Raw genomic sequence first — 23,931 nt, forward strand, 5'->3', positions numbered from 1 at the left:
CCGCGCCGTACCGGCGAGGGCGGCGCCTGCCGGCCGGGAGGACCAAGGGCGGGGATGCGACATCCCCCCGGGCACGGGGACCGGGACACAGGGACTGGGACAAACACACACACTACACCATGCACGGGGGTCAGGTCATGCAAGCCCCCAGTGCACAGGGACCCTGTAGTTTCAAAAATCGTGGTTTTTTTCCTCCCTAAAAAAATCCCGCCAACTCCATACTGATAGGCTTCCCACAGGGGAAAGAAATTCCCAGCTGTAATAATGAGTGTTAAACCCCTGGCGCACCAACGCAATGAACCCCCAAAACACACTCAGGCTCCAGCAATGTGAGCCCCCCAAAACAGCCCCAGGCTCCAGAACTGTGAGCCCCCAGCCAAATGTTTCTACACCCCTGAATTTCCCCTTGCAAAGCACAGTCCTTTTTTTCAAAGGAAAATGTTTTCTTGAACCCCCATAAACCAGAAAAAAAATAACTTTCTGCAGGTGCTCCCTCCTAAAGGCACGTGCAGGTGGAAGCTCTGGGTCACACCGGGAGCTGAGGGCTGGTTTTCCCCACACGCTGCCCCAAAGGGTCCGTGGGGTTTGTGCTCCCAAATAAAGCCTCCCGGGACCATTGCTACAGCTCACCCACCTTCTGTGGTGGCTTCACAGCACCAGGGGCTGGCAGAGGGTGGGAATCCTCCATCCAGGGCCAGGCTGGGGCACCAGAGATTCTCCCCACAGCAGAGATTCACACGGAAAACCCTGAGGCTGGGAGAGGCCATGACAGGATGGCGCTGAAGGAGGATGGATTTGCTCTTGGAATGAGGATGGCTGTGGGCGAGGGGCCCTTGTGTGAGCTGCTGAGGAGTGAGTGGTGGGCTTTTTGGAAAGAACAAGTCAATGCTGTCCTTTTTTAGCCTTGTTATGATAGAATCATGGAATAGTGTGGGTAGGAAGGGACCTTGAAGTTCATAGGCAGGGCCACCTAAATCAGCTTGCTCCAAGCCTCATCCAACCTGGCCTTTAACACTTCCAGGGATGAAGCAGCCACAGCTTCTCTGGACAACCTATGCCAATACTTGGCCAGCAGAATGTCCTGGGGCACATAATAATGACAGTGTAAGAGTTGAAACAGGTTGCACGGCTCCAGGATTGCTATTTGCTAAACTCTTATCAGCCTCTGCTGTCACAATTGAGACGGAGTCAGTCTCTTCTACTAGGTAACATGCTACAGGACAAAGGAAACAGGATTAAGTTATGCCAGAGGAGGTTTAGTTTGGATATCAGTGAAAATTTCTTCACAGAAGGGGTTGCTGAACATTGGCACAGGCTGCCCAGGACAGCAGTGGAGTCCCCATCCTGAAGGGATTTCAAAGCCGCGTGGATGTGAGGGCATGGCTCAGCAGTGGCCTCGGCAGTGCTGGGGAATGGTCAGAACCAGGCGCGGGGGCGCCGCGGGCCGGTGCGGGCCGGGACGATGGCGGGGCCCAGCCTGCGGCCGCACGTGCACTGGGCACAGCGGCACCGCGAGCTCTTCCTGCGCGTGGACCTCAGCGACGTCCGGGTACGGCCGCGACACCCGGGGGGACACCCGGGGGGAATGGTCAGAACGGATCCGAGAGGGCTTTCCCAGCCCAGAAGAGCTGCGGCTCAATGATTGCCACAGCGGGGGTGCCGGAACCCCTGAGGGCGCCGGGCCATGGCCGCCCCGCCCGCCCCCCGCGGCGCGCGCAGGCGCGGGGCCGGAGGACACCCGGGGGGACTCACCTGCGGGGAACGGGGAGCACAATGACCTGGGGACACCCGGGAGGGGACATCTGCCGACACCCCGGGGGTGACACCTGGGGGACGCCGGGCGGGGACACCTGCGGGGAATTGGGTGTGGGGGGAGCCTCACCTGGGGGACCCCTGGAGGGACTCACCTGCGGGACAGCCTCGGGGGAGGCTCACCGGCGGGCGGGGAGCACCTGCGGCACCCCCGGGGTGGCTCAGCGGCTGCGGGGGGGTCTGTCCGCGGGGCTCGGCGGCCCGGGGAGGGCTGTGCAGGCGGGGGGGCGGCGGGGACCCCCGGGAGGGTGCACTGACCCCCTCGGGGACCCCCGGGAGGGTGCACTGACCCCCGCGGGGACCCCCGGGAGGGTGCACTGACCCCCGCGGGTGGGTGAGCTGCCAGCTAATGCGTGTTGTGCCTCCGCAGAACCCGGACATCACCATCACCGATAATGTCCTGCACTTCAGAGGTAGGAGCTCCTTCGGGGGGGTCTCAGCCTGGCCCCCACCCCGGGGCTGCCGCTGTCCCAGTTGTCCCCATCGCAGGGTGCTTGGTTCCCATCAGTGGCAGGAGACACCGTGCTGGGCATGTTCAGATCCGCCACATCCACCCACAGCCCTCTGTGTTCCAGCCCTAGTAACCACAAAAGGCCCTATCTTATCTAACAAGAAAACCCTAACCTCCCTGTATTTAAATACCAGTGGAATTTCCATATATCCTTCCCATCCCGGGCCAGCCAAACCCCAGAGATAACTCACAGCAATTTTTCCTTTCACAAAGACCTTGTGTGCAGTTCTTATCAAGCCTCCACATCAGGAACTAGTGCTCCATTTGGACACGAAAGCAGACCTTGCCCTGAAAGATAGGTTTTTTTGCAGCTGGACAGCTGCACATTCCAGCACCACGGAATGTTTTAAGATGTCTCATTAGGAGCTGCTGCCTCCTCGGTGAGCCACAGCCAGGCCATTTGATAGGAGGGTGTTGCACATTTCTCTTTGGGATCAGTTTACGGCGTGGATGGGTGGGAATTAAACACAGTGTGCAGTTTTGGAGCCCTTCTGGGGACAGGATCAATGTGGGAGATGACAAACCCTGATAAGTGCCCTTCTGCTGCTGGGAGGCACTCCCCACATCACCCTCCTACACCCATCTCCCTGGGTGCTCCGTTGTGCAGAGGCTGGATCCCCAGCAGGAGATTTTCTGTTGGATTTGAGTTATCCATGAGCAGCCTTTTGGGAGTTTGACATGCTGGCTTCCTTCTGTTTTCAGTGTGGTGCAGACTTGCAGCAGCCTTAGCTGCTGACTCCTGCATCTGCCCCTCCAAGCAACACTTTGGTGTCTTCCTTGTAATTGTGTGGTTTCCTCTGAGGAAGGCAGGAAGAAAGTGCTGTCAATAAGTGCTGAATATTTCTGTGTACAAAGCATCCTTTGCAGGTGGAGTGTGTGGAACCCCACACTGACTGTCAATTCTTGTCTTTTAGCCCAGGGTCACGGTGCCAAAGGAGACAACATATATGAATTTGAGATCGAGTTCCTCGAGCCAGTCGAGCCTAAAGTAGGTATTTTTACTTCTCTAATTCTTGCAAAGAAAAAATAATTTTTGAAGAACTTGAAAGGGAAATGGCTGTGCATAAAGTTCCCAATACACTGTTTAAATTTTTCTGGTAACTCTGTAATAGCCAGCTCTGTGGCAGTCCTGTGTACCATTGTCTTGTTTTAATGAAAGTCATCTCACTGGAGCTGGTGATTGCATGGACCAGCTTGAGTAAGAACTTGCTTGTCACTTGTTACACGGCAGTTTTAAGTTTTTTAAAGGATTTAAAGCAGCAAAATAACACGAGAATCTGGCAATGTGTTGTCTGATGCAACCTTGACTGGAGGTCAGGGGAACATTGTGCAGTTAGTGTGAGGTTTCATGGCTTCTTTTGTAGCTGGACAAAAGAAGAGAGTCAGGAGAATTCGTGTGTCTGGCTTGAGCAGATTTCTTAGGCTGTGATGTGTTGTGGCTCCCGTTGGAGAAGTCTTTCCTTAATTCCTCTTGCAATCTGAGTGGAAAGAGCTTGGCTCAAAGAGCCGTCCCTCTGTGTCACTCACAGGTGGCTGTGAGGTCTGTCCCCCACCTCTCAGAGCCTGGGGCACAGGAGAACTTGGGCTTTGCTCCTGGGGCAGGATTTGTGCTGCTTATTCCTGGCTGAGTTTGGGATAGCTCAAGTCAGACCAGGAGCCACCGTTCCCCTCTGCTCTTCGGCAGGGAAGGAGAAGGGAAGGAGACCATCAGAGGGGGAATTGCCAGGCTCTGTCAGCAGGCATGTTCTGGTGTGGCTCCTGCCAGGTGTGGAGTGGCAGGCAGTGAACAGCTCTTGGTTCCAGGGTCTGGTCACTGCCTTATCATCTGCCTGGCTCACAGTGTGGGAGACGTGCCTGTCTCTGCCTGTGCCTGTCTCCTGTGCTGGCAGACACAGGCTCTGCTGTGAGCCAGGCCTGGAAGGCAAGTCCTTGCCTCTGCAGAGCAGCCTCCTTCCAAAAGTTGTCATTCTGAGTCACTGTGGAGGGACTGGAGAGAAGACTCCATAACTACAGATGGTCAGGACCAGGCAGTATCACAGTCCAGGTTTTTCTCCTTTAGTTTGGATGTGCAGCATGAGTTCCCCTTGCTGGTGCCAGCAGTGAGAAATGGAGCCTGTGGCAGGCAAGGATGATGTGGAGTAGCTGTAAATTACAGCAGCAGCCTTCAGATGTCTGAGGAACATCCAGCCAGCCTTGACAGCAGAGCTGCTGTAACGTGCTCAGTTTGGAGTGCAGCTTGTGCAGCAGTTTCAGCTGGTCTGACAGGCAGTGCCACGTGGAGCAGCCTCGGTGGTCAGAACGGCTCCAAGCTGACAATGCTGGGGACTGTAAGGATGGAGAGGTTCTGGGCTGCCACTGTGCAGGTGGAGAGGCCTTGTGAGGTGGCAGTGACCATACTGCTTGCTCTGTCAGCTCACCATGTCTCCAGGCATTCCCTAAGGCTCTTAGCTCCTTCCCTCTGTGCAGCAGGTGTCACATGAGGTCCCCTGTTTAGACAAATACCTGTGGCTGCTGGCAGTGTTATTTTTACTGCCGGCTAGAGGAGGTGGGTGGCTCACAGTACTAAGTGCCAGAAGGTGTAAAGCCAAGGGTTTTGACAGAACCTGGGGTTCTGTCTAAGAAGGCTGGCACTGGGGTCCCTGCTAGCTCTGTGGTGGGATGCAGTGGTGCTGTGATATGGGCAGGCTGCTCATCAAGTCATGCAACCATCACAGCTGCCATCTTCAGCTGGACTGCCCTTTGCTTCCATGCCCTGGGTGGCAGAGAGACGTTTGTGCTGCGGCAATTGTGTCGAGCCTGCCTCCTTGATAAGGGGAGCTCGGCCTCAGAGCTTGTTTCATCGGACTTTTGCTGATGTGTCTGCCCCCAGCCTGTGTGCAGGATGACCCAAAGGCAGCTGAATATCACGGTGCAGAAGAAAGAGAGTAACTGGTGGGAGAGGCTGACCAAGCAAGAGAAGCGCCCGCTCTTCCTGGCGCCCGATTTCGACCGCTGGTTGGACGAGTCGGATGCTGAGATGGAGCTGAAGGAAAAGGTGAGTCCTGTGGGCACCTGGAGCTTGTGCTGCCACTTACAAAGCAAGGACAGCTGTTCTCCTGTGCCTGAACCTGCATTCTTCATTTACCAGGAGTTCCTGGCATGCTGATTGTTATTGCTGTTCTATATAGAGCTGGTTAAGTGTAGCATCCCATGAACTCTCTCCTCTTACCACAGAGTAGTCCTTCTGGAGGGAAAAGACAGACTCCCACATGGACTTTCCCTGGTTTTTCCTGTCCTGTCACTGGCTTGGTACCACTGGTGGCTGTCCCCCCTCCCCTGGAGACTAATCCCCTTTGCCCTGCCCTTAGCTCCACCCTCACCCCTTCCCCTTCTTAAGCTGCCTGCACTCCGTGGTTGCCCTCTTTCTACCGGGTTCCCTTCAGCCACATGTGATATACTTTTCTGGAATAAAACCTTGCAAAAAGGAGCCTTTCTTGCCTCTCTCGCCGAGCCAGCTGTGGTGAGTGTTGTATGGGGATCTGACTGCACTGCCTGAATGTTAACCCAACCTGCTTTTCTACAGGAGAGGTTTGTTGGGGACAGCTAGTAGGCAGCAGCACCCACCATTCAACACCCGCATTTTTAGTTAAATGGTTCAAATTATAAGTGGGAATTTGGAAATAGGCACATTTCTGGTTAGAACTGGAGCTGGAGGCTGTGTGCTGGCTCCTTGCATGTGCCCCTTGCCCGGTGTGCTGATCCACAGAGGATCATGTCACTCTGCCATGTGGAACCCAAAGGAGTGAGTCCTGCACATTGTCTGGGAAGCAGGGATTGCTGAGGCTTTCCTGAGCCCCTGGCTGGGCCTGCTGGTGCATTCCTACCATCTGGTGAGCTTGAGCAGCTTACTGAGTGGGGAGGTGCAAGATGGACTTGGAAAAGGCTTGAACAGACCACATTCCTGCAAATCCCTTTTCCAACAAACACTGCCCTGTTCCCCTCTGCAGCCATGAGCTTAGCAGGGAGCAGAGAGGGGCACTGCAGTGCCAAGGCCCAGGAGCATTGGGAAAGGCAGGCAGAGAACCTGGGCTGGATGTTCTCTCTTCTCTTCAGGTTGCTGGTGGGTCATGTAAGAAACAGCACAGTCATAACTGAGAGTTAACACAGAAAGCAGAGGCTTTTTCAGCAAAAGCATCTAATTACTAGAACAAACCACACGGTGAGGGCAGGATAACTGGTTAACACCCTCTGGCTTTTACTGTACTATAATTTCTGGATGATGAATGTTCTGTTTTATGCTGGTGAAAATTTAAACCTTCTAGCTACTGGCTGCTTGGCTGAGTTTTAAACCCACCAGCTTTGCAGTAGTATAGTTAACAAATCACTTGCTAATTACAGTAAGTCTTTAAAACCTTATCCTTTATCTTAAGGAAGAAGAAAAGATTAACAAAATGAAAATAGAATCCAGAGTCCCAAAAGACCGTAAGTAACTGCATCTTTTTAGTGGGTAAAGTGGGATTTAGGAAGTTTGTTCATGCTTTGTGAACCTTGACTCTTAAGGAGCAGTTTTAAGTGGCTTGGTGTGTCTGGGAGGGGGATCTTTGTTTTGTGAGCTGTTAGAAATTTAATAAAAATGGACTGAGGTTTCCAAGGAATGTCAAAAATCTGACTAGCAAGTATTGAGTTCTGGCAGATGATGGCAAAAGCAGAACTCCCAGTGCACCCAACAATGCTTTTATCACAATCAATAACTTCCCTTTTCCTTATAAGCTTTATTCTCAGAAAGCCTGGTTTGCAGCTCTGTTACCATTGTACTCTGCTCACCTGATGTGTTTATTATTGATTTTAGCTTTCAAACACCTGAAGAAGGGATACCTAATAATGTATAATCTTGTACAGTTTTTGGGATTCTCTTGGATTTTTGTGAACATGACAGTACGACTATTCATCTTAGGAAAAGGCAAGTAATGAGCACTATTTTATTTGTATTGGAGGGTTTGAGTTGATTTTCAGTGTTGTTTTTAAGACCTTTTAAATAGCAAAATCTAAAGGGAGATATATTTAGGAACTAAACCATGAGTGCAATGCCAAAGAGCACAATGAAAGACTTTCAAAGGTCATCAAAGTGTCAAGGGCAGGAAAATACTGTCCCCTTGTAAGTCACAGCTGTGTACTCTGTGAATGATACTTGTGCTCTGCCAGGATCACTTCTAACAAAATCAGCTGAAGCAAAATGTCTCGCTGACTGCAATGTTAATGTTTTTGAAAATGATCTGGACAGAATATTTTGTTTTTGAAGCAAGAACAATCCATTCTGTTGAGGTACAGCACTATTGCCATTTTTGTAAAGCAGTTACTGAAATAGCTCTTGATCCTTCTGTGTGTGAAATGGAGCAGTGTTTCTGCCCCAGCTGCTGCGAGTTCAAGATAAGGCCTATAAAGAACTTATGTAATTATGCATCATGTTTTTCTCAAATACAACCAGAATCCTGGTATCACAAGCTGTGCTGCTGCACCAGCTTCCTGAGCATGAAAATTCATTTTTTCTCTAAAATGGTTGGTTTCCTCTGTCCTACAGATTCCTTCTATGACACATTTCACACTATTTCTGATATGATGTATTTCTGTCAGACCCTGGCATTAATGGAGATCATGAATTCACTAATAGGACTGGTCAGATCACCACTGATACCTTCTGTACTGCAGGTTGTACTTTTAAATTCTTCTCCTTGCTCTTATGTTTAAAGTAAATGTTTGTTTTACGCAAGTGTTGAGACTCTCCTAAAATAAGTGATGCAACCTCACTGGCACTGGACTAGAGGATTTCTTATTCACAAGGCAGGAATCCATGCTTCCCAGTCTTGGCTGTGACAGGCTGTCTGTCTCCTTCCATCACCTGGGTAAGGGAGTGCAGGACAGAAAAAACAAGAAGCTGATAAAAGTACATGATTTTGTTTTGGTGCCAGTGCCCTTTTTATCCTGGTTGTGGTGCATAAAAATGAGGATGGCTGATTTGAGTCTGGATCCCTTGGATTGTACCTAAATACAGGGCAAGATGCCTACCTGTAAGAAGCAGGTCACAGCTCAGCTGTGAGTTAGTTGAGTGCTCAGATGTGTGAGGAGTAGATATCTGGTGTTTCGGACAGTAAGGACTTGCCCTTCCTTTTGATGAAGAGTGAATGTTCTTTAATATGTTTTTCTTTAATAGATATTTGGAAGAAACTTCGTTTTATTTGTTATCCTTGGAACCTTGGAGGAAATGCAGAGCAAACCTGTGGTGTTCTTCATATTTTATTTCTGGAGTATCATTGAGCTGTTCAGGTTGGTGGGATTCTCCTCCTACCAAGTGTGTACAGAACAAAGTGGTTGTTCCCAAGAAAGAAGATTTTGATCTTTGTATTTTTTGGAAGAGTTGGCCCCTGAGGGTAAAAGCTCTTTGAGTCATGGACTGTTCACAGCCTTCCTTCATCTGCCAAAAGCTTAAGGCATGGCTGGAGTCTGATACTGCCCTGTTGCTTTATTTCTTTATTCCTTTGGTGCTTTGAATTTCCATTGTTAAATGAGGCCTTCATCTTTGAAATGAAGTTATTTTGGAAGGTTTATTAGGCAGTTGCCTTCATCCCTGTGTTCAGAATGGCCTGAGCCCTGTAAATTGCCCAATAACCGTGTGCCCATCATCATCCACAGGGACAATGAATATTCTTGTGTCATTTGGGAATTGTGTTGAGCACACAAGACTAATTCTAATAGTAGTTTCCATTTTAAAGTGTTTGTTTCCCCTCACACTGCAGGTATCCCTATTACATGCTTTCCTGCATTGGAATTGAATGGAAACCACTCACCTGGCTCCGTTACACTGTCTGGATCCCTCTCTACCCCTTAGGGGGCTTGGCAGAAGGTATCTCCCTAAAACAGTTTACTAAATAATGAATTCAAGGCTAGAAAAATAACTCAATTTCATTTTTCAGCAGCTGGACTTAAAATAGTAAAATAGAACAACAGATAAATCATTTGCTTTGAGGTGAACCAAATATAAGCATTTTGTCTTTCATACTGAATCAAATATTTTCAGTTTGATGTAAAGTCTTCCTTTTGGAGGAAAGGCTCCCTTTCTGGAGGGGGAAGTAAAGGCAATGATGGGTTGCATGAACAAATGGAACAAGAACAAGCTGCACAGGATGCCAGTGCTCACTTCCCTCTGCTGAACCAAAGCTTTGTCTGCTGGGCCTGACTTGCTCAGCCTGGCCTGGGTTCACACCAGCTCCCAGGTCTTGATATTATCTTGTAAATGACTGCAGAGGACAGGCAGGGGCTTGTTCCTGTGTTGCAAACTCGTGTCTGTGAGCCAGGAGGGGCTTTGGGCATTGCCCAACAGCGAGCAGGGGGAGGAGTGTGCCTGTTTCATTGCTGGGGGTATTTCTGGATGGCAAATCCTGCTGGCACAGGCCCTGGGGCTGCAGCTGTGCCTGAGAGCAGTCTCACCAGGAAGGTTTCCTGCTGCACTCCCCCAGCCAGGTGCTTCCCACCCTACTGCATGTTCAACACCTTCAAAATTGCTGTCATTAATCAGCGCTGGCAAATTAGAAGGGACTATGCTGAAGTAGTTGGTGTGGGCTGGGTAATTATGTATTTTATCTGTACTTTGTAATGATGGTGACCTTCTGCTTTCAGCTGTCTGTATTGTTCAATCCATTCCAATCTTCAGTGAAACAGGGAAATTTAGCCTGGGATTGCCAAATCCACTGAATGTCACAATCCAGTTTCCATTTGTGCTTCAAATATATCTTATAGCCTTGTTTTTAGGTAAGTATTTAATTCTATTTCTCAATATTGAAATAACAAGGCCAGTTTCCCCTGAATAACTTGATTTTTCAAAGAAAATGGAATTCCTGCATCTTGGAGACCATGGCAACACAGAATTGCTTGAGGTTAAGTGTTATCCTTGTGGATTGTTCATGTAAATTTGTCAGTGATGGAGGGAAACACACCTCCAGTGAGCTCTGATTAGCCATCCAAAATGGTGATATTGGTAACAAATTAGCAGCATAAATTTGGGTGAAAGGAATAATTTTTACATGTGTTTATAACTATAGTATACTTAGTTTCACCTTTTAGGGGCTATTTGAGCTTTAGAATGCTGTAGTGGCAATTGAAACATAATTTTAAATTAATTTAGTTAAATGTTGCAATATAATCACAAATGCAACATGAAATCATGTTTTTTTTCCAGGAAACAATATAGAACTGTCTTTAAATAGTACATTTAAAGAAGAAAACCTGCTTGAGACATAGTTGTTTCTGGTGTTACATTTGTAAACACAATTTAAATTCCTGGTACCCACACCCACACTGGGTATCCACATCGGGGAACAATCTAACCGAGAATTTTAAACTGAACTTTCACTAGATTTCTCCAGCTCAGACATTGCTTAAAGCCACCCTTCAGTTGAGTTTCACTCTGAAATACCTGGTTCATCCTCCTTAGCTCTGCACAGCCGGTGTCACAACTTCTTAAAGGTGACAAACAAACCTTCTAAGCAGCTCTTTACCAAACAGCCTGTGCAGCAACTCCTGCCTCAGCCAGCAAGAAAACACTTGCGTTGGCTTTCACTGCTACACACACCCATAAATAATTTATTTTGTTGTGTGGTGGTTGGGTTAGTTGGGTTCTGTTATTTTTCCTTTAGATTTGGTACAGCCATTTAGCACAAAAAGACAGTGATGTCCTACCTAAACACTTCATTCTTTTCCAGGGGTATTTGTAAACTTCCGTCACCTCTACAAGCAAAGGAAACAGCACCTTGGACCAAAGAAGAGAAAGATGAAGTGAAGCAGGACTGCAAAGCTTTCTTATCTCACTTGGGGACAAGATAAGCCTCTCATTCTTACGGTTTTACCCACTGTAATGCAAGAATTTTGTAAAATGACCAGGCTAGATTTCATGATTTCATAGTGAATTCAGGTAACATTCCCTCATGCTGGATTTTGTTCCCTTCCCATCATCTATGCATGGCATTTACCATTGAACATTTAAACTTGTATCCTGTCAACCAGCATATTAGAAAGAAATCCTATTATCTGCATATGATATGCTTATAATCAGTGGAGCAGCACTAACTAGAAATAGTGTTTATCTTTTAATTGGAGATTTGCTCTTTCAATATTGCATGCAGATAGGGCTTCTGATGTGGGATATGCTCTTTGCTGGCCTGTGCTGTTCCTGGGAAGCATCTTGATGGCAGGAGGAGGCACAGTCTGAGGCCACTGGGATAAACTTGCTCAGTATATACCCCCCCTGTTCTTCTGCAGCATTATTGATGGTACAGAATTAAAACTGGAAGTACCTAATGCTGATTTAAATGCTACCAACTTAGTCTGTTTCTAGTTGAGCCTTAACAGAGACTAGGAGCTCTCTGGACCATAGCAATGTGTATTCCTGTAGCAACACATCCTGTCCAGTTATTAGGGAAAGGAAGCTGCCACTGAGGGCAGAAATGCTTTCCTGCTTGGTAGAGCAAGAACAGAAATGTAACAGAACAAGGGAACATAGGTACCAGCTCTCCCCTGGCACGTGAACCCCAACAGAACTCCATCCAACCCATGCAAAGGGAGAATGTGGAATTCTCATGGGAGATGGGGCCCCTCTGATCCATCCTGGCAGGGCTGTGGTTCCTGTATTTACAGCAAGGCAGCAAAGTCCCTCTTCTACCTGCATTTAGGGGTGCAGCAGAGAAGCTGGTGTGTATGGTGACTGGCTCCTGGGGGGATGGAACAGGGGGGGTCAAATAAACTGTATTATTCAGATAGCACATATCAAATCTTAGTAAGGGAGGTCCCACACAGGGTTTGAAGCACCCTTTTCTCTTTGATTGCTTTAACCACCACCATCACCACCACCAAAGAGAAGCTCCCCCCACATTTCAGGTCATCTGCTGTCTCACCTGGAAACCTCTGGCTCAGCTGACTTCATTTCAGCATGTCCTTCTTCACACTGAGCCTCCTGTAGCTGATCCTAGATTCCTCTGGCCTCCTTAACCCAGCTTAGAAATGTACAGCAAGTTTACTTTAAACTGCACTGTGGTTATGAACAGGTTGTTTCCCAACTGCCACTGCCCCAGGGCACTGCAGAGCAATGCCAGCAACCCAGAACAGACACAAGCTGAGATTAGCTTAGTGCCATGTTACTATTTATCTTTTTCTATTGTAAAACAATATGAACCCTCCAGAAAATTATTTTATATATATATTAAAAGTAACAAACAGCAGAAGGTTTGTGATATGGACCCAGTGCTTGTTACTGTGAATGAAATAGTGTTATGAGGAGACTAACATAGAAGCAGTACAAGCTCCACGCTGCATTTCACAAATTGTGTTCTGTCAACAAGAGGTGTGATACAGCTTCTCTTTGGGAGAAGCACAGCCTACTTTACTCAGGAGAGTTGAGCACTATTTACACAATATTTCACTTAGCACACACTGTACCTATGTTTGAAGTATGTGAAAGGGTTGAATTAGCTGAGTAAAAGAACAGCAAGGATCACTTTCATACTTTAATTTCTTCTCTGGGCATTTAAACCTCTGTTATGAAATCCGTATGTATTCATCAGTGAAATTGTGGTACCTAGTGCAAGCTGTCATGGATCTTACACTACTGAATTTTAGTCCTTCAGAAAGAATGTGTTTCTATTAATAAAGATTTACAACCAAATTTTTAGTTCAGTTGTTTGTTCTTTCAAATTATACAACTTCCTGAGAAGCTGTATAATTTGATATTTAACTTGAGATAAACAGCTGGGACCTGAGCCTTCACCAGGTCAGTGTTTTGGGCCACACAGCCTGGTTGCTATGAAAACGGAACAAATCCAACTTAAATTTTCATGAAGAATTACTCTTTATTTGTATTATGCAAATAAAAACCAAGTGTCCCAAGGTCAAGTTACTTTTAGAAGCATAAGTACTGCAATGCAAGTGATAATGCTTAGTACAAACTGTCAAGTTGGGCATAAAGTCAGGGCCAACACCCCAAAATCAGTTCTGTATCTGATCTTGCAGGGTGCTTCTCACACCTTTCTTTGGAGTAATCAAGTTGGTGTTTAAAGTAGTAGCTGCCTTTTAGGATACTTTCACCAGTGAGTTCAGTTGTGCAGTAACTGCATTTGGGGAGGCCAAAAGCCAAGAGCTGCCAATGGCATTTTTTTCTCTCCTCACATGTACTAAATGACTTCTGCTCATCATCCAACACCATCACTGGGTCTGGGACACTTTCCACAGTTTCCAGGTCTGACTAAAAGCCACCACAAACCAGCTACGTTTGTTTAGAGAGCACTGATGCAAAACTTCCCTGTTTGGATAGGAAGTTCTTCAAACAGTGATCAAACAGGCCAGAAGAAAATCTGAACCGCTTGAGCCTTAATCTAAGAGAAGCTCCCAAAACAGAGACTTCACATTCTCTCAGTGCTGCTACTGGAAAAGTCTGTCTGCAGAGGAGCAATGTTGTGATCGTAGGCAGCGTATTCCGAGGCTCCAGTACTTGCCACTTTGAGCTGCTGGGCCGCGTGTGTGAGCTGGAAGGCGGCGTCGGGGTGGGCGGTGTCGGGCAGCAGCGTGCACTCCCGCTCCAGCATGTCTGCCACGCCCTTCAGCAGCTCCAGGAAGCCGAAGGCCAGAGCTGCCTTCCGCAAACGGTTCAGCTCCTGCAAAGACACAAAACCTCTTTTAAAGCCACTCCGAGCCTCGACGTCAAACGGGAGTTTCTTGTATCTGTTTTTAAAGGTGATGTTACTCACAGTGCAGCTGCTGGAAACTGGCCAGCTGCTCATGGATAGAAAAGTCAGGGCTGAGGATGAGAACAGTGGTCTTCCCTTGATCCTTTCCAATAAACCTCCACTTCTTCCTTTTGTGCATTCAGCTATTGTACCTGCCTGCTTTGTCTGTGTCCCAGCAGGGCTCCAGCTTAGGCTTCACTGACTGACTGCTGCCTTTGACCACAGTGTCCAGTACAGTGTAGATACATTGATTTTTCTTCCCTACAAACTGAACAGTGCTTATGTGCACTTAGGCAGGTGTTCATTCTTCAGGTCTCTGGAGGCTGCAATACCAAACTGCTTCAGCACTAAGCTTGCAAGAGGAATAATTACCTCCAGCTACAGTCTGGTTTTGGATCATTATGGTGTGGCCAAAAGTGCCTGGAACTTTGTCTTTCTCTGCTTCAGTTGTAGATAAAATGGAGGAGACATTTTCAAGACTCAGAATGACATCTGTGTTCCTATTCCTCTCTGATCCCTGTTACTTTCTGCCTGGACAACAGCATAAAAATTCACCATGGAAGTAGCAGAGGTCATGAGGGGCACTTGTAGACATGATACATCTATGCCAGAAAATGTAGTGCCAGACCACTGTAATGAGACCCCCTTGTCTCACCTAACCAGTCTGTAAGTTTTTGCAGAGCACTGCAAGCCTGAACAGAACACACTGTGGTTCCTCTGTCAAATGCACCACCATCACTATGGATCAAACTTGGCCAGCCTGGAATGTTACTCACTTTATAGAAGGTTTGTGTTTTTTCAGGGAGTTTCCTTGCATTTCTCAATATCTTCTGTACATCTGTCTGCAGAAAAGAGAAAAAAAAATCCCAAAAATGTGGCAGTTTCTGAGAGAAGCTGCAGAACAACCCCCAACTCTTTATGGATAAATTATCCTGACCACTGACAAAACTGCAGCTCACAAAGGCTGAAACATAACTGGTAATTATACTAAATCAAATAAACCAAGCCAGATGCTCCACTGGAGACACAGCTCTCATTAAACAAGCTATGCTTTCTGATTGCATTTTAATCATGACATTGTAAAGAGGCAGTGTTTATAAAAATGAAAGAAAAGCAATAAAGCAATTACACTAAATGGGCAAGACATGCACAGACTGCAGTTCCTGCTGAAATGGCTCCTGCTGCTCCAGGTAAAGCAGCACAACCTGGATCATTACCTGGAGCCCACTGGGTTTGATCCAGACAGTGACATTCTGAGCGTAGCTGCGCTTGTTCTTGGGCTGCAGAGGGAAAGGGCTCTTATTGTCATCCTCCCCATAAGGATTTTCTTTTGCATCTGGGAGAAAAAATAAATTATAGACTTAGCAACTAAGAATTGTCAAGATCATTCACACAGCACTGAATGGTTAAGAATTACTCAGAGGAGTGTGACCAGTACCTGAAATGGGGCCAAGCTGTGCCATCTTCCCCAGCCATGGGAGGGGCTCAGGACCAGGTTCAAAGAGTGACATCATGAGGTTTGATTTCTTCTTGCTATCAGCTTGTGAATAAAGCATTCCATACCACTCTGGCCTGTGGAAAAGAGCAAACCCTCAAAAGCTGAAAATCTTCCACCCCTCCCTCTCACTGTGTGGAGGCTCAATGTTTGCAATTTGTACTGACAGAAACAAATCTGCAATTAAAAATCCACAGCTTAGTCTAGCAGTGCAGAGTTCTGCACAGAATACAGATATAAATAAGCATAATTTATAAATAAAGCCTAAATGAGCAAAGTAAGAGATTTTTCAGGCAGACATCCAGCTCCATACCCCAACTGGACGAGAGCCACCATGCCTTCCACTTTGAGGCTGCCATGTAATAAAACACAGAAGTTGGGGATTTTCCCAGCAATCTGATTAGCTGAATTCTCATCTTCAGTGTCATCTGTGATCCCAGGTCCCACCTCATCCCCCTCTGGGGAAGAATCAAAGCAAACAAAGAGAAAACATGAGAATAAATTCAAACACAAGAGTTCTGTTTCCATGACACCACCCCTTACTGTCTGCCTGCAAGAGTTAATTAATACTTTTGTAGAACAAACAGCTGCAGAATGAACTGCTTGGGCAAAGTGGCACAATAATGACACGTAAATGTTCCACTGCATTGTACTCAAGGGCATTAAATATTCATCTTGCACCACGTATTTCATGGCTCATTGTTATTCTGAACTGTACTTTTAGCATGTTCTATTAATAATGATGTTGTAAGGACCCTGGTCCCTCTGTGAACTTCACAAAGAACACAGTATGCAAAATAAGAGAGCCTGTGGTCAAGGCTTTAATTTTAATGCAATCACGCAAATATGACATCTGGTATTTTGATAAAGCAAAAAAACCTGTGCTTCCAGTCTAAACCTCATTACAAGGGAAGTTTAAAGCAGTTTTTGCTGAAATAAACCCAATTTGCTCACCTCTGTTAAGTGCAATGGGCAGTACCAAGTGTCTGGACAAGACAGGAGGGCTGGAAATGTCTGCAATATCTACAAACCCAACAATTTCTAGATCTGCAGGGAGACAACAGATTTAAATCAGATTTAAGACAGTTTAAGTCAGATTTGGAAATAATGAAATGTATTCAGAGGCTATTTAACATCACCACCAGGTTTTCTGAAGCAACGACTAACGGTAGCACAGGAGAACCCAAACTGAACTGGAGTGCAAAGGTGTTAACAAGTTAGAAACACACCAAACACACAACTTCTGAAGGTGACTTTCAGCACACACAGACTGCTGCCCATGAGCTGTGCTGCTGGACAGTTACAGAACTGGGCACCTTGATATTCACAATGTACACAATCCATTGCTGTCTTATTAATTCCAAAAGAGAAAAAGCAAATACCTGCTGCTCACAGGAGCTGTTATCCCCTAAAGGGAGGGCTGGGAAGGTTTTTCTTTGCACAGTTGTTTTTTAAAAACAATTTCTCCTCGCTGAAGCTTATGAGGGTGCTCATGGAAAGCAGCCTGTGGCTGTCTCCCAGTCTCTACCCCTAGGAATTGTCACCCTGAGCTCTGGAAGTGCCTCTACCCTACTCCAGCCCTTTAGCCAGGTACACATGGATGAAGTAGGATGATATGTTTGTTCCCTGGTGTCACACATACACCATAAAAGTACACATTTGGAGACTGATCCTTGCAGAGACAAAGTGGATGAAGCAATAACTCCACAGGATGAGAGGTGGTAGTGAAAGGGCAGAAATCAAATGGATTTTAGTAAAAAAGCAATTGAAGATTTGTTACCTGTATTAATTGCCTTAGGAATGGGGTCTATTTCCTCATCTATAATGAAAGGCTCTGGTCTGGGAAATACTTGCACATCAGATGTTAAGTGGCCACACTTGAGGACAGCATGGAATGGTGTATAAGCCAGGTCTATTAGCTTTCTAGAACACAGTTATTAAGGAAAACATAATACATATTAAATGAAAATAGTTTGTCTAAAGCACACTAATTTAGCTCCCCAACATTTTTTAACTACAGTTAATTCAATAGTTCTAGTGTTGCTAAATTATGAAACAAAGCAGCATTATCCCACTCATGGAAAATGAACAATAATTATGGAAATTACTGTCTTCTATCTGCCAAGCATAAAGAGATGCTACAGTTTGGTTACAATGGCTAAATAAATATTGACCATAACCAGTGAAGGCCGAGATGAAATTACAGTTAACAAGATAATAAAATTTAAAAAAATAGTTTAATTAGAACATCTCATATCATCAGATTTCTTACTGTGTTTGTTTTCCTTTTGAGATACCAACTGGGGACCTTCCCAAAGGTCATTTATCTACAAGTGTGCTCACCCAAACATGGACTGCACATTCTTCAGGCACAGGGGGCCATCAATGGTGAAAATCTGCCCTTCCCCATTGTTTAAATCAATGAGCCGTTCCAGGCAGTCTAAGGAATCTGTGCTTTGAAGCTGCAGAAAAAGAAAGGGAAATATTTTTGTTGAGTGTTCTTTTTATTCTCTTTTGTACTAACCAGTATTTTTAAAGAAAATATACACAACACAGCAGAAGCATCTGATTGGATGCTCCCATGATTTTTTGTTCTCTTTCTTCTTTCCAAATAAACTAACATTCTTTGTCTCCCAGACAATGTTCTCTTATTACTTATCAGAAATAGATTATTTATTTTAAATATTTCTTTTAAATATTTTTCTCTGTTATTTTGAGATGTTAACAGCGCTTCAATCCACCAGCTTAATCAAAAGCATCATCCTTGACAGAGACCATGAAGCTGAGATATGTAACTGATGCCTAAGCAGAAAACCCTTCTGTGAAGGGTTTCACAAGAATACAGGTGTCAAATCAAAAGCAATGCTATTAATAAAACTTAATCTAACAAATATTAGTCAAATAGGCTTCTTTTTAAACAAATGTTTACGCAGCAGAATTCTAACACCTGTGAAGATTTTTAAAGCTGGGATTGAAATTTGCAAAAGAAGGAGAAAGGAGGAAGAAGATTGACAACTTTCCTTCAAAACTAAGGAAAGGTGTTTTGAACACTGGCTTGGAGACTTCAGTTTTCCCCTCTCACATTTCTACATACAGCTGCTGTGTCTTAAGTGTTAAGCATCTTTGCAACACAAGTCATTTATTCAAGAACTTAACTGTAGATTAAGAAGAGCCCCAAAAGCCTTCAACATAATTAATGCAGTAGTAATATAAACAGAGACATAAAAATTCCATAATATTCCCCAGGGACAAACTGACATGATTTATAAAGATTCTGGTAATAATGCAGTAGCAGCAGATAATAACAGTGCAATAATAAACCTTCAATTCTCTTTCACCCAACAACAAAGCACCAGAATGCCAACTCAACCTTCAGCACAAGAACACCAACGCAACGTTTTGTGGCCGTCGGTTCAGAGAAGACCAACAGTTACCCAGTGCAACAAAGAATAAGACATCACCTCTTCCAGGTTGGCCATGCACATGACGTAGAGCTTGGACGGGAACGGGAAGGGCAGCGGGAACCTGTTGCTGTCGCTGCGCTGGCTGTGGGTGGCCAGGGAGTGGCGCAGGGAGCCCCTGCCGATGCCCAGGCAGCCGTCGGTGACCAGGACAACCTGCAGGGACAATGAGACACTCCGAGCTGCACCTCAACACCCACACGCTGCGGGAGCCTTCCTCCCACCGGGCTTCCTCCACCGAGCCAGGCAAAGAACTGCTGGCAGAATTTCCAGAAAGAACCCCAAAGCATGGGGAAATTGAAGGTTGAACCCTCGTGGTTTACACGGTGTGCATGGTAAAGAAATGTTTTCTTGGCATTAGGTAATTGCTCCAAAATTTGAATCTCGTACATTTAATTTTTAAGTGTACACTAGAAGCACGGTGACTACACAGCCAAAAAACATCTCTTGCTGTTGGACTCAAGGATTCCAGGTTTATTTTCAGATGGATGATAAAGCCCATTTCTTCTGCAGAATCTGGAGAGCAACTCAACTTCCACTACAAGCCACAGAAACCTCAAAAAAGGGTAAAATTAGTCATCTTAATTCTTTGCAAATACAGCTGCATTATGCTCACGTTTTGCAGCAGAACTCCTATAGCAAAACCTCACACTTTTCCATTCAATTGCACATCCAGAGTCAATCCCTGTGGAAACCTGCACTAATTACACTGAATAATGGGAATATTTACACTCAGCTGTGACCCAGTCACTTCCAGAGGAGTAAAAGAACTGCTCCTTCAATGCTGCATGGCAACAGCAGGCATGATTTCTGGCTGCTAGGTAAGGAAAATCAAATCCAGTTGAAACTCCACGTGTAATTGCTACATCAGATTTGTATTCTCCCTTCATCCTCAGTCTCTCTCCTCAGAACTGGTGCTCTCCAGTGATGTTTTCCACTGCTCCAAGGCTGCACAGTCCATTCCTCAGTGCCCACCACCACCCCAGCACCTGAGGAGCCAGTCAAATGAGCTATGACACAAATGAGAGACAAGATAGTTGAGGTCTAATCTCTGCTTGGTTTTCACATCTTTTTTGCTGTTTGCTTTGAACGTTTTTTGCTGCCCCAAGGTGCCTTTTGTCAGTGTTGGATGATGAAGCCTAACCAATAAACCTCTATCCTTCTTCTCCTCAAGGAATATTGCTTCAGGCATCTTCCCAGCTCACTGAGCTGCAAAATTGCTGAACTTAAATCAAGACCCTCAGAGAGCCAAGGGTTAAAGCAAACTCTGCCAGAAGAGGCAGCAGATTTGGAAGGATGAGAGCTTGCAGGGCTGAATGGGGTATGTGAGCAGCTGCATGGCAAATGACTCATTTGGGAGAGAGTCAGATCAAAACACGCTCAGCAGCAGCCCCACGCTGTTGGTTGAGAGCTGGGGTTGTCACAAGCCCTGGAAACCATCAAGGACTGGAGGGGGGAGGCTCTGGGGGGACTACACCCCTTCCAAACGGAGTGAGGCTGCTGGGACAGCAGACTGCACCCAGATCAAACACCAGGCCTGCACAACAGTGCTCCTGAGCCACATTTTACAATCCACTGCACTACAAGAACACACTGGGCAGGAAACGGTCTTTTTTTTTTGCTGCTGAATATTTTTATAAAGATCACCTTCTGTTCATGTTGCAGGTTTAGCCAAAATACTAATTCTTTGTGGTTTTGCACAAAGCATGCCTGAGAGCATTCCAAACTTTCAAATGACATTTACATTTCTATGTGCAACTCACAGGAACAGAATCAATCACAGACTCACAGGATGGTTTGGGTTGGAAGGGGTCTTAAACATCACCAAGTTCCAATCTCCCTGCCAGGGATAAATAAACATGCAGTGAACTTAAACCAGTGCAACCAGCCATACCTGGCAAGGAATTGCTGCCCCCCATTCCTGCTGGACAATGTTGCAAACCCCCAGCAGCGCTGACTCCAAACAGGTTTTGTCATAATCATCCATGTTACTGAGGGCTTCCTGCAAAGACAAACACCACAGTCACTGCTGGGGGAGTATCCCAGCCAGGAGACACCCAGCAGTCACTCCTGGAATATTATCAACACAGCTCTTTGAGAGTGAAAAAAACACCTCTGCATGTCTTAAAAAAAATAAAAACCTGAGGCAACATCTAACAAGAAATACTTAGCTGAGAAAATCCTCACAGGTGTCAGAGCAGAGACCACAAGGAGTTTGTTTCACAAAAACTCTTTGGCAGAGAGAGAGAAACAAACCCAGAAGTCACATCTGCATCCATAAACCAGCTTTTGTCCTAGAAGTGAAAACCTCACACTTAACACAGCATCACCAGGGTGCAACTGTGAGGTGAACTTGCTAAAGAAGCCTGGCTGGGCTCCTGGCTTGCAAAATTCCTCAAATGAACTCTTAGGGAAGTGAGAATTAATCAGAGAGGATGCACTGGCACCCACCTGCAAAACTGCAAACATAACAGAGAACAGCTTTTGAAATCTCTTTGCTCAATGGACAAACCCAAACCATGGTGCCCTGTGACAGCAATGTGTCATCTCCTCCTGCCTGTGAGGGTCAGATATAAATGCACAACTTTTACTGGATTCAGAGGCTCCAGTGCCTTACTGCACTCATGTGAAATTTCCCTCTTGGACTTTCTCATTTCCATTTCCTTCTCCCAACTTCCCACCACATCTGTGAGGCCTAAAATCACTTATTCTCACTCTTGCACTGTTTTGACTTCTACACACTCTCAACAGCAGCTTCTCTGTTCCAAACCACTCGACTCAAAGCCTTTCTAAATGGTCCTGTCAGCTGCATTGTTTATCAAGAGCAAACCAACAAGTACACATGAAAACAGGGACATCTCAGACCCACTTGGGGAGCTTCATCAGGCAGCCCTTCCCTCCATCCCGTTTTTAACTCCATCCCATTTTAGAGTCAATCAGCCACACCCAGTGCAAAGGTGCAACTGGCAAATTCACTGTTTCAAACACATTGATTTCACCTGCCCTTAAAATAAGGACAAACCCACTCAATTCAAGACGTGTGCACAGGACAACTTCACCCTGCTTTGGTGGCACAGTTGGCTGATTTTTTAAAAATGCTGCCGGTCTACTGCTTTAGCGTTCACACCCCCTACCTGGAGCGTGTTGTAGTCTCTTGTGAAAGGCACCATGAGCTCCCAGAGGGATGAAAACACCACCAAGGCCGTGAACTCCAGCTTGTAGTTGGTGGCCATGTGCTCGAAGAGCATGGTGAGCCCGTGGGCAGCCAGGTGCTTGCGCTGGTACTCCTCGGAGCCCTCCACCGACACCGGCCGCGTCATGGACAGCGACACGTCCATCACCACCACCGTGGGCATGGCGAGCTGCTCCTCCGCCGCCCTCACGGGCGGGCTCCGCTGCCTGCGGCGGGAGGGAAGGCACAAATCATCACCGAACCCGCACCCGGGCAGCCACGCGCCTCGCCCCCTCACGCCGACCCCGGGGAGAAGCGATAATTACCCTTTTTCCCCCTCAAAACGAGGGGCTGAGCGCAGATTAGGTGAATACACGCTGAACCCCACACGGCATTTCCAGCCGGGCGCAGCGCAAGGCCTGGAGACGGCAGGAGCGGAGCCTCGCTGGGGAAAGCGCGCAGCCCTGCCGCTCCGAGGGCGGTCGGGCAGGGATCCAGCCCTCCCCACAAGGCTTCGCCCTCAGCGGGGCTGTCCCCGGAGCGCTCCCGGGCCGGCCGGGCCGAGCGGCGGCGGCGGGCACGGAGCGGGGAGGCGGAAGAGAAATGCTGCTGCACACCGCGGCCCGCCGCGCAGCCATGCGTGCGGCACGGAAAGCGTTCCCCCGGCAGGCGCGGCCCGGGCGGGAAGGGCCGCACCTCACGCGGCCCGTGAGGGCTGACCCCGCACGGGAAGCGAGAATTTGGGATGGTCGTGCTGGTGGTGCCCACGTGAAATAGCAGCACAAATGACCGCGATGTGTGGAGAAGGGTTTGTGGATAAGCATGCCGGATGGGCAGTGCACGTCCTTCTCCCACACGGGAAGTGCGAATTTGGGATGGTCGTGCTGGTGGATTCCCACGTAAAATAGCAGCACAAATGACCGCGATGTGTGGAGAAGGGTTTGTGGATAAGCATGCCGGATGGGCAGTGCACGTCCTTCTCCCGCTTCTGTACGTGTGGGAGTGGAGGGGGCTGGAGACAATAAACTGCAGTGCAAAACTGGGATGTACTCCTGAAGTTGTGTGTTCAGACAACAGTTTGCTTTAAAATGATCAGAGAGCCACAGGATAGTTTAGCTGGAAAACCCTTCTAAGATCATCAAGTCCCATTATTGCCCTAGCACTGGCAAGGCCACCATAAGCCACAGGTGCCACATCCACCCAGCTTTAAATCCCTGCAGGGATGGGGGCTCCACCACTGCCCAGGGCAGCCTGTCCAATGTTGGACAAGCTTTTCAGAGAGACATTTTCCCAATATCCAACCTAAATCTCCCCTGGCCCAGCCTGAGGCCGTTCTCTCTCCTGCTGTCCCTGTTCCCTGGAGCAGAGCCTGAATCCCTGGGCTGTCCCCTGCTGTCAGGAGCTGTGCAGAGCCAGAGGAGCCCCCTGAGCCTCCTTTGCTCCAGGCTGAGCCCCTTCAGCTCCCTCAGCTGCTCCAGCCCCTTCCCCAGCTCCATTCCCTTCCCTGGACGTGCTCCAGCACCTCGATGTCCTTCTCACCACGAGGGACTCAAAATCAAATCATACCTTTCTAATTCCCCTGCAATAAATCTGGTTATTAGATTGCTGTGGCTGTTAAATCCTCGGCCAGGGATGTTGTTATTTCTTCCCCTGTGGAGCTGCACTGTATCAGTGCCACAGAAGAGTCATGGGCACCATCCCCAGGTCCCTGCTCCCTCCCTCTTCCTCACTGCTCC

The 23,931-nt window shown here is 47.1% G+C and overlaps 2 protein-coding genes across 2 annotated transcripts; one reads left to right on the forward strand and one right to left on the reverse strand.

Moving 5' to 3' along the window:
• The first annotated feature begins 1,429 nt into the window (after positions 1–1,429).
• Positions 1,430–13,010, forward strand: HACD3 (3-hydroxyacyl-CoA dehydratase 3). The gene is made up of 11 exons (XM_041418615.1): positions 1,430–1,549; positions 2,183–2,225; positions 3,238–3,311; positions 5,193–5,357; positions 6,733–6,784; positions 7,152–7,262; positions 7,881–8,008; positions 8,511–8,623; positions 9,094–9,200; positions 9,974–10,105; positions 11,056–13,010. Exons 1-11 carry the CDS (start codon positions 1,463–1,465, stop codon positions 11,130–11,132), a joined length of 1,089 nt encoding a protein of 362 aa, XP_041274549.1. The 5' UTR covers positions 1,430–1,462; the 3' UTR covers positions 11,133–13,010.
• Positions 11,054–22,833, reverse strand: INTS14 (integrator complex subunit 14). The gene is made up of 12 exons (XM_041418614.1): positions 22,522–22,833; positions 22,158–22,422; positions 20,918–21,025; positions 19,024–19,179; positions 17,906–18,024; positions 17,343–17,485; positions 16,517–16,609; positions 15,876–16,020; positions 15,506–15,639; positions 15,285–15,403; positions 14,844–14,909; positions 11,054–13,995 (listed from the first exon to the last, which is right to left on the reverse strand). The coding sequence occupies exons 2-12, from the start codon at positions 22,377–22,379 to the stop codon at positions 13,744–13,746; spliced, it is 1,557 nt and encodes a 518-aa protein (XP_041274548.1). The 5' UTR covers positions 22,380–22,422; positions 22,522–22,833; the 3' UTR covers positions 11,054–13,743.
• Positions 22,834–23,931: the final 1,098 nt, after the last annotated feature.

The sequence above is a fragment of the Onychostruthus taczanowskii genome, unplaced genomic scaffold (genome assembly GCF_017590055.1).
Source record: "Onychostruthus taczanowskii isolate IOZ18803 unplaced genomic scaffold, ASM1759005v1 scaffold6, whole genome shotgun sequence".
Classification (NCBI taxonomy): Eukaryota; Metazoa; Chordata; class Aves; order Passeriformes; family Passeridae; genus Onychostruthus; species Onychostruthus taczanowskii.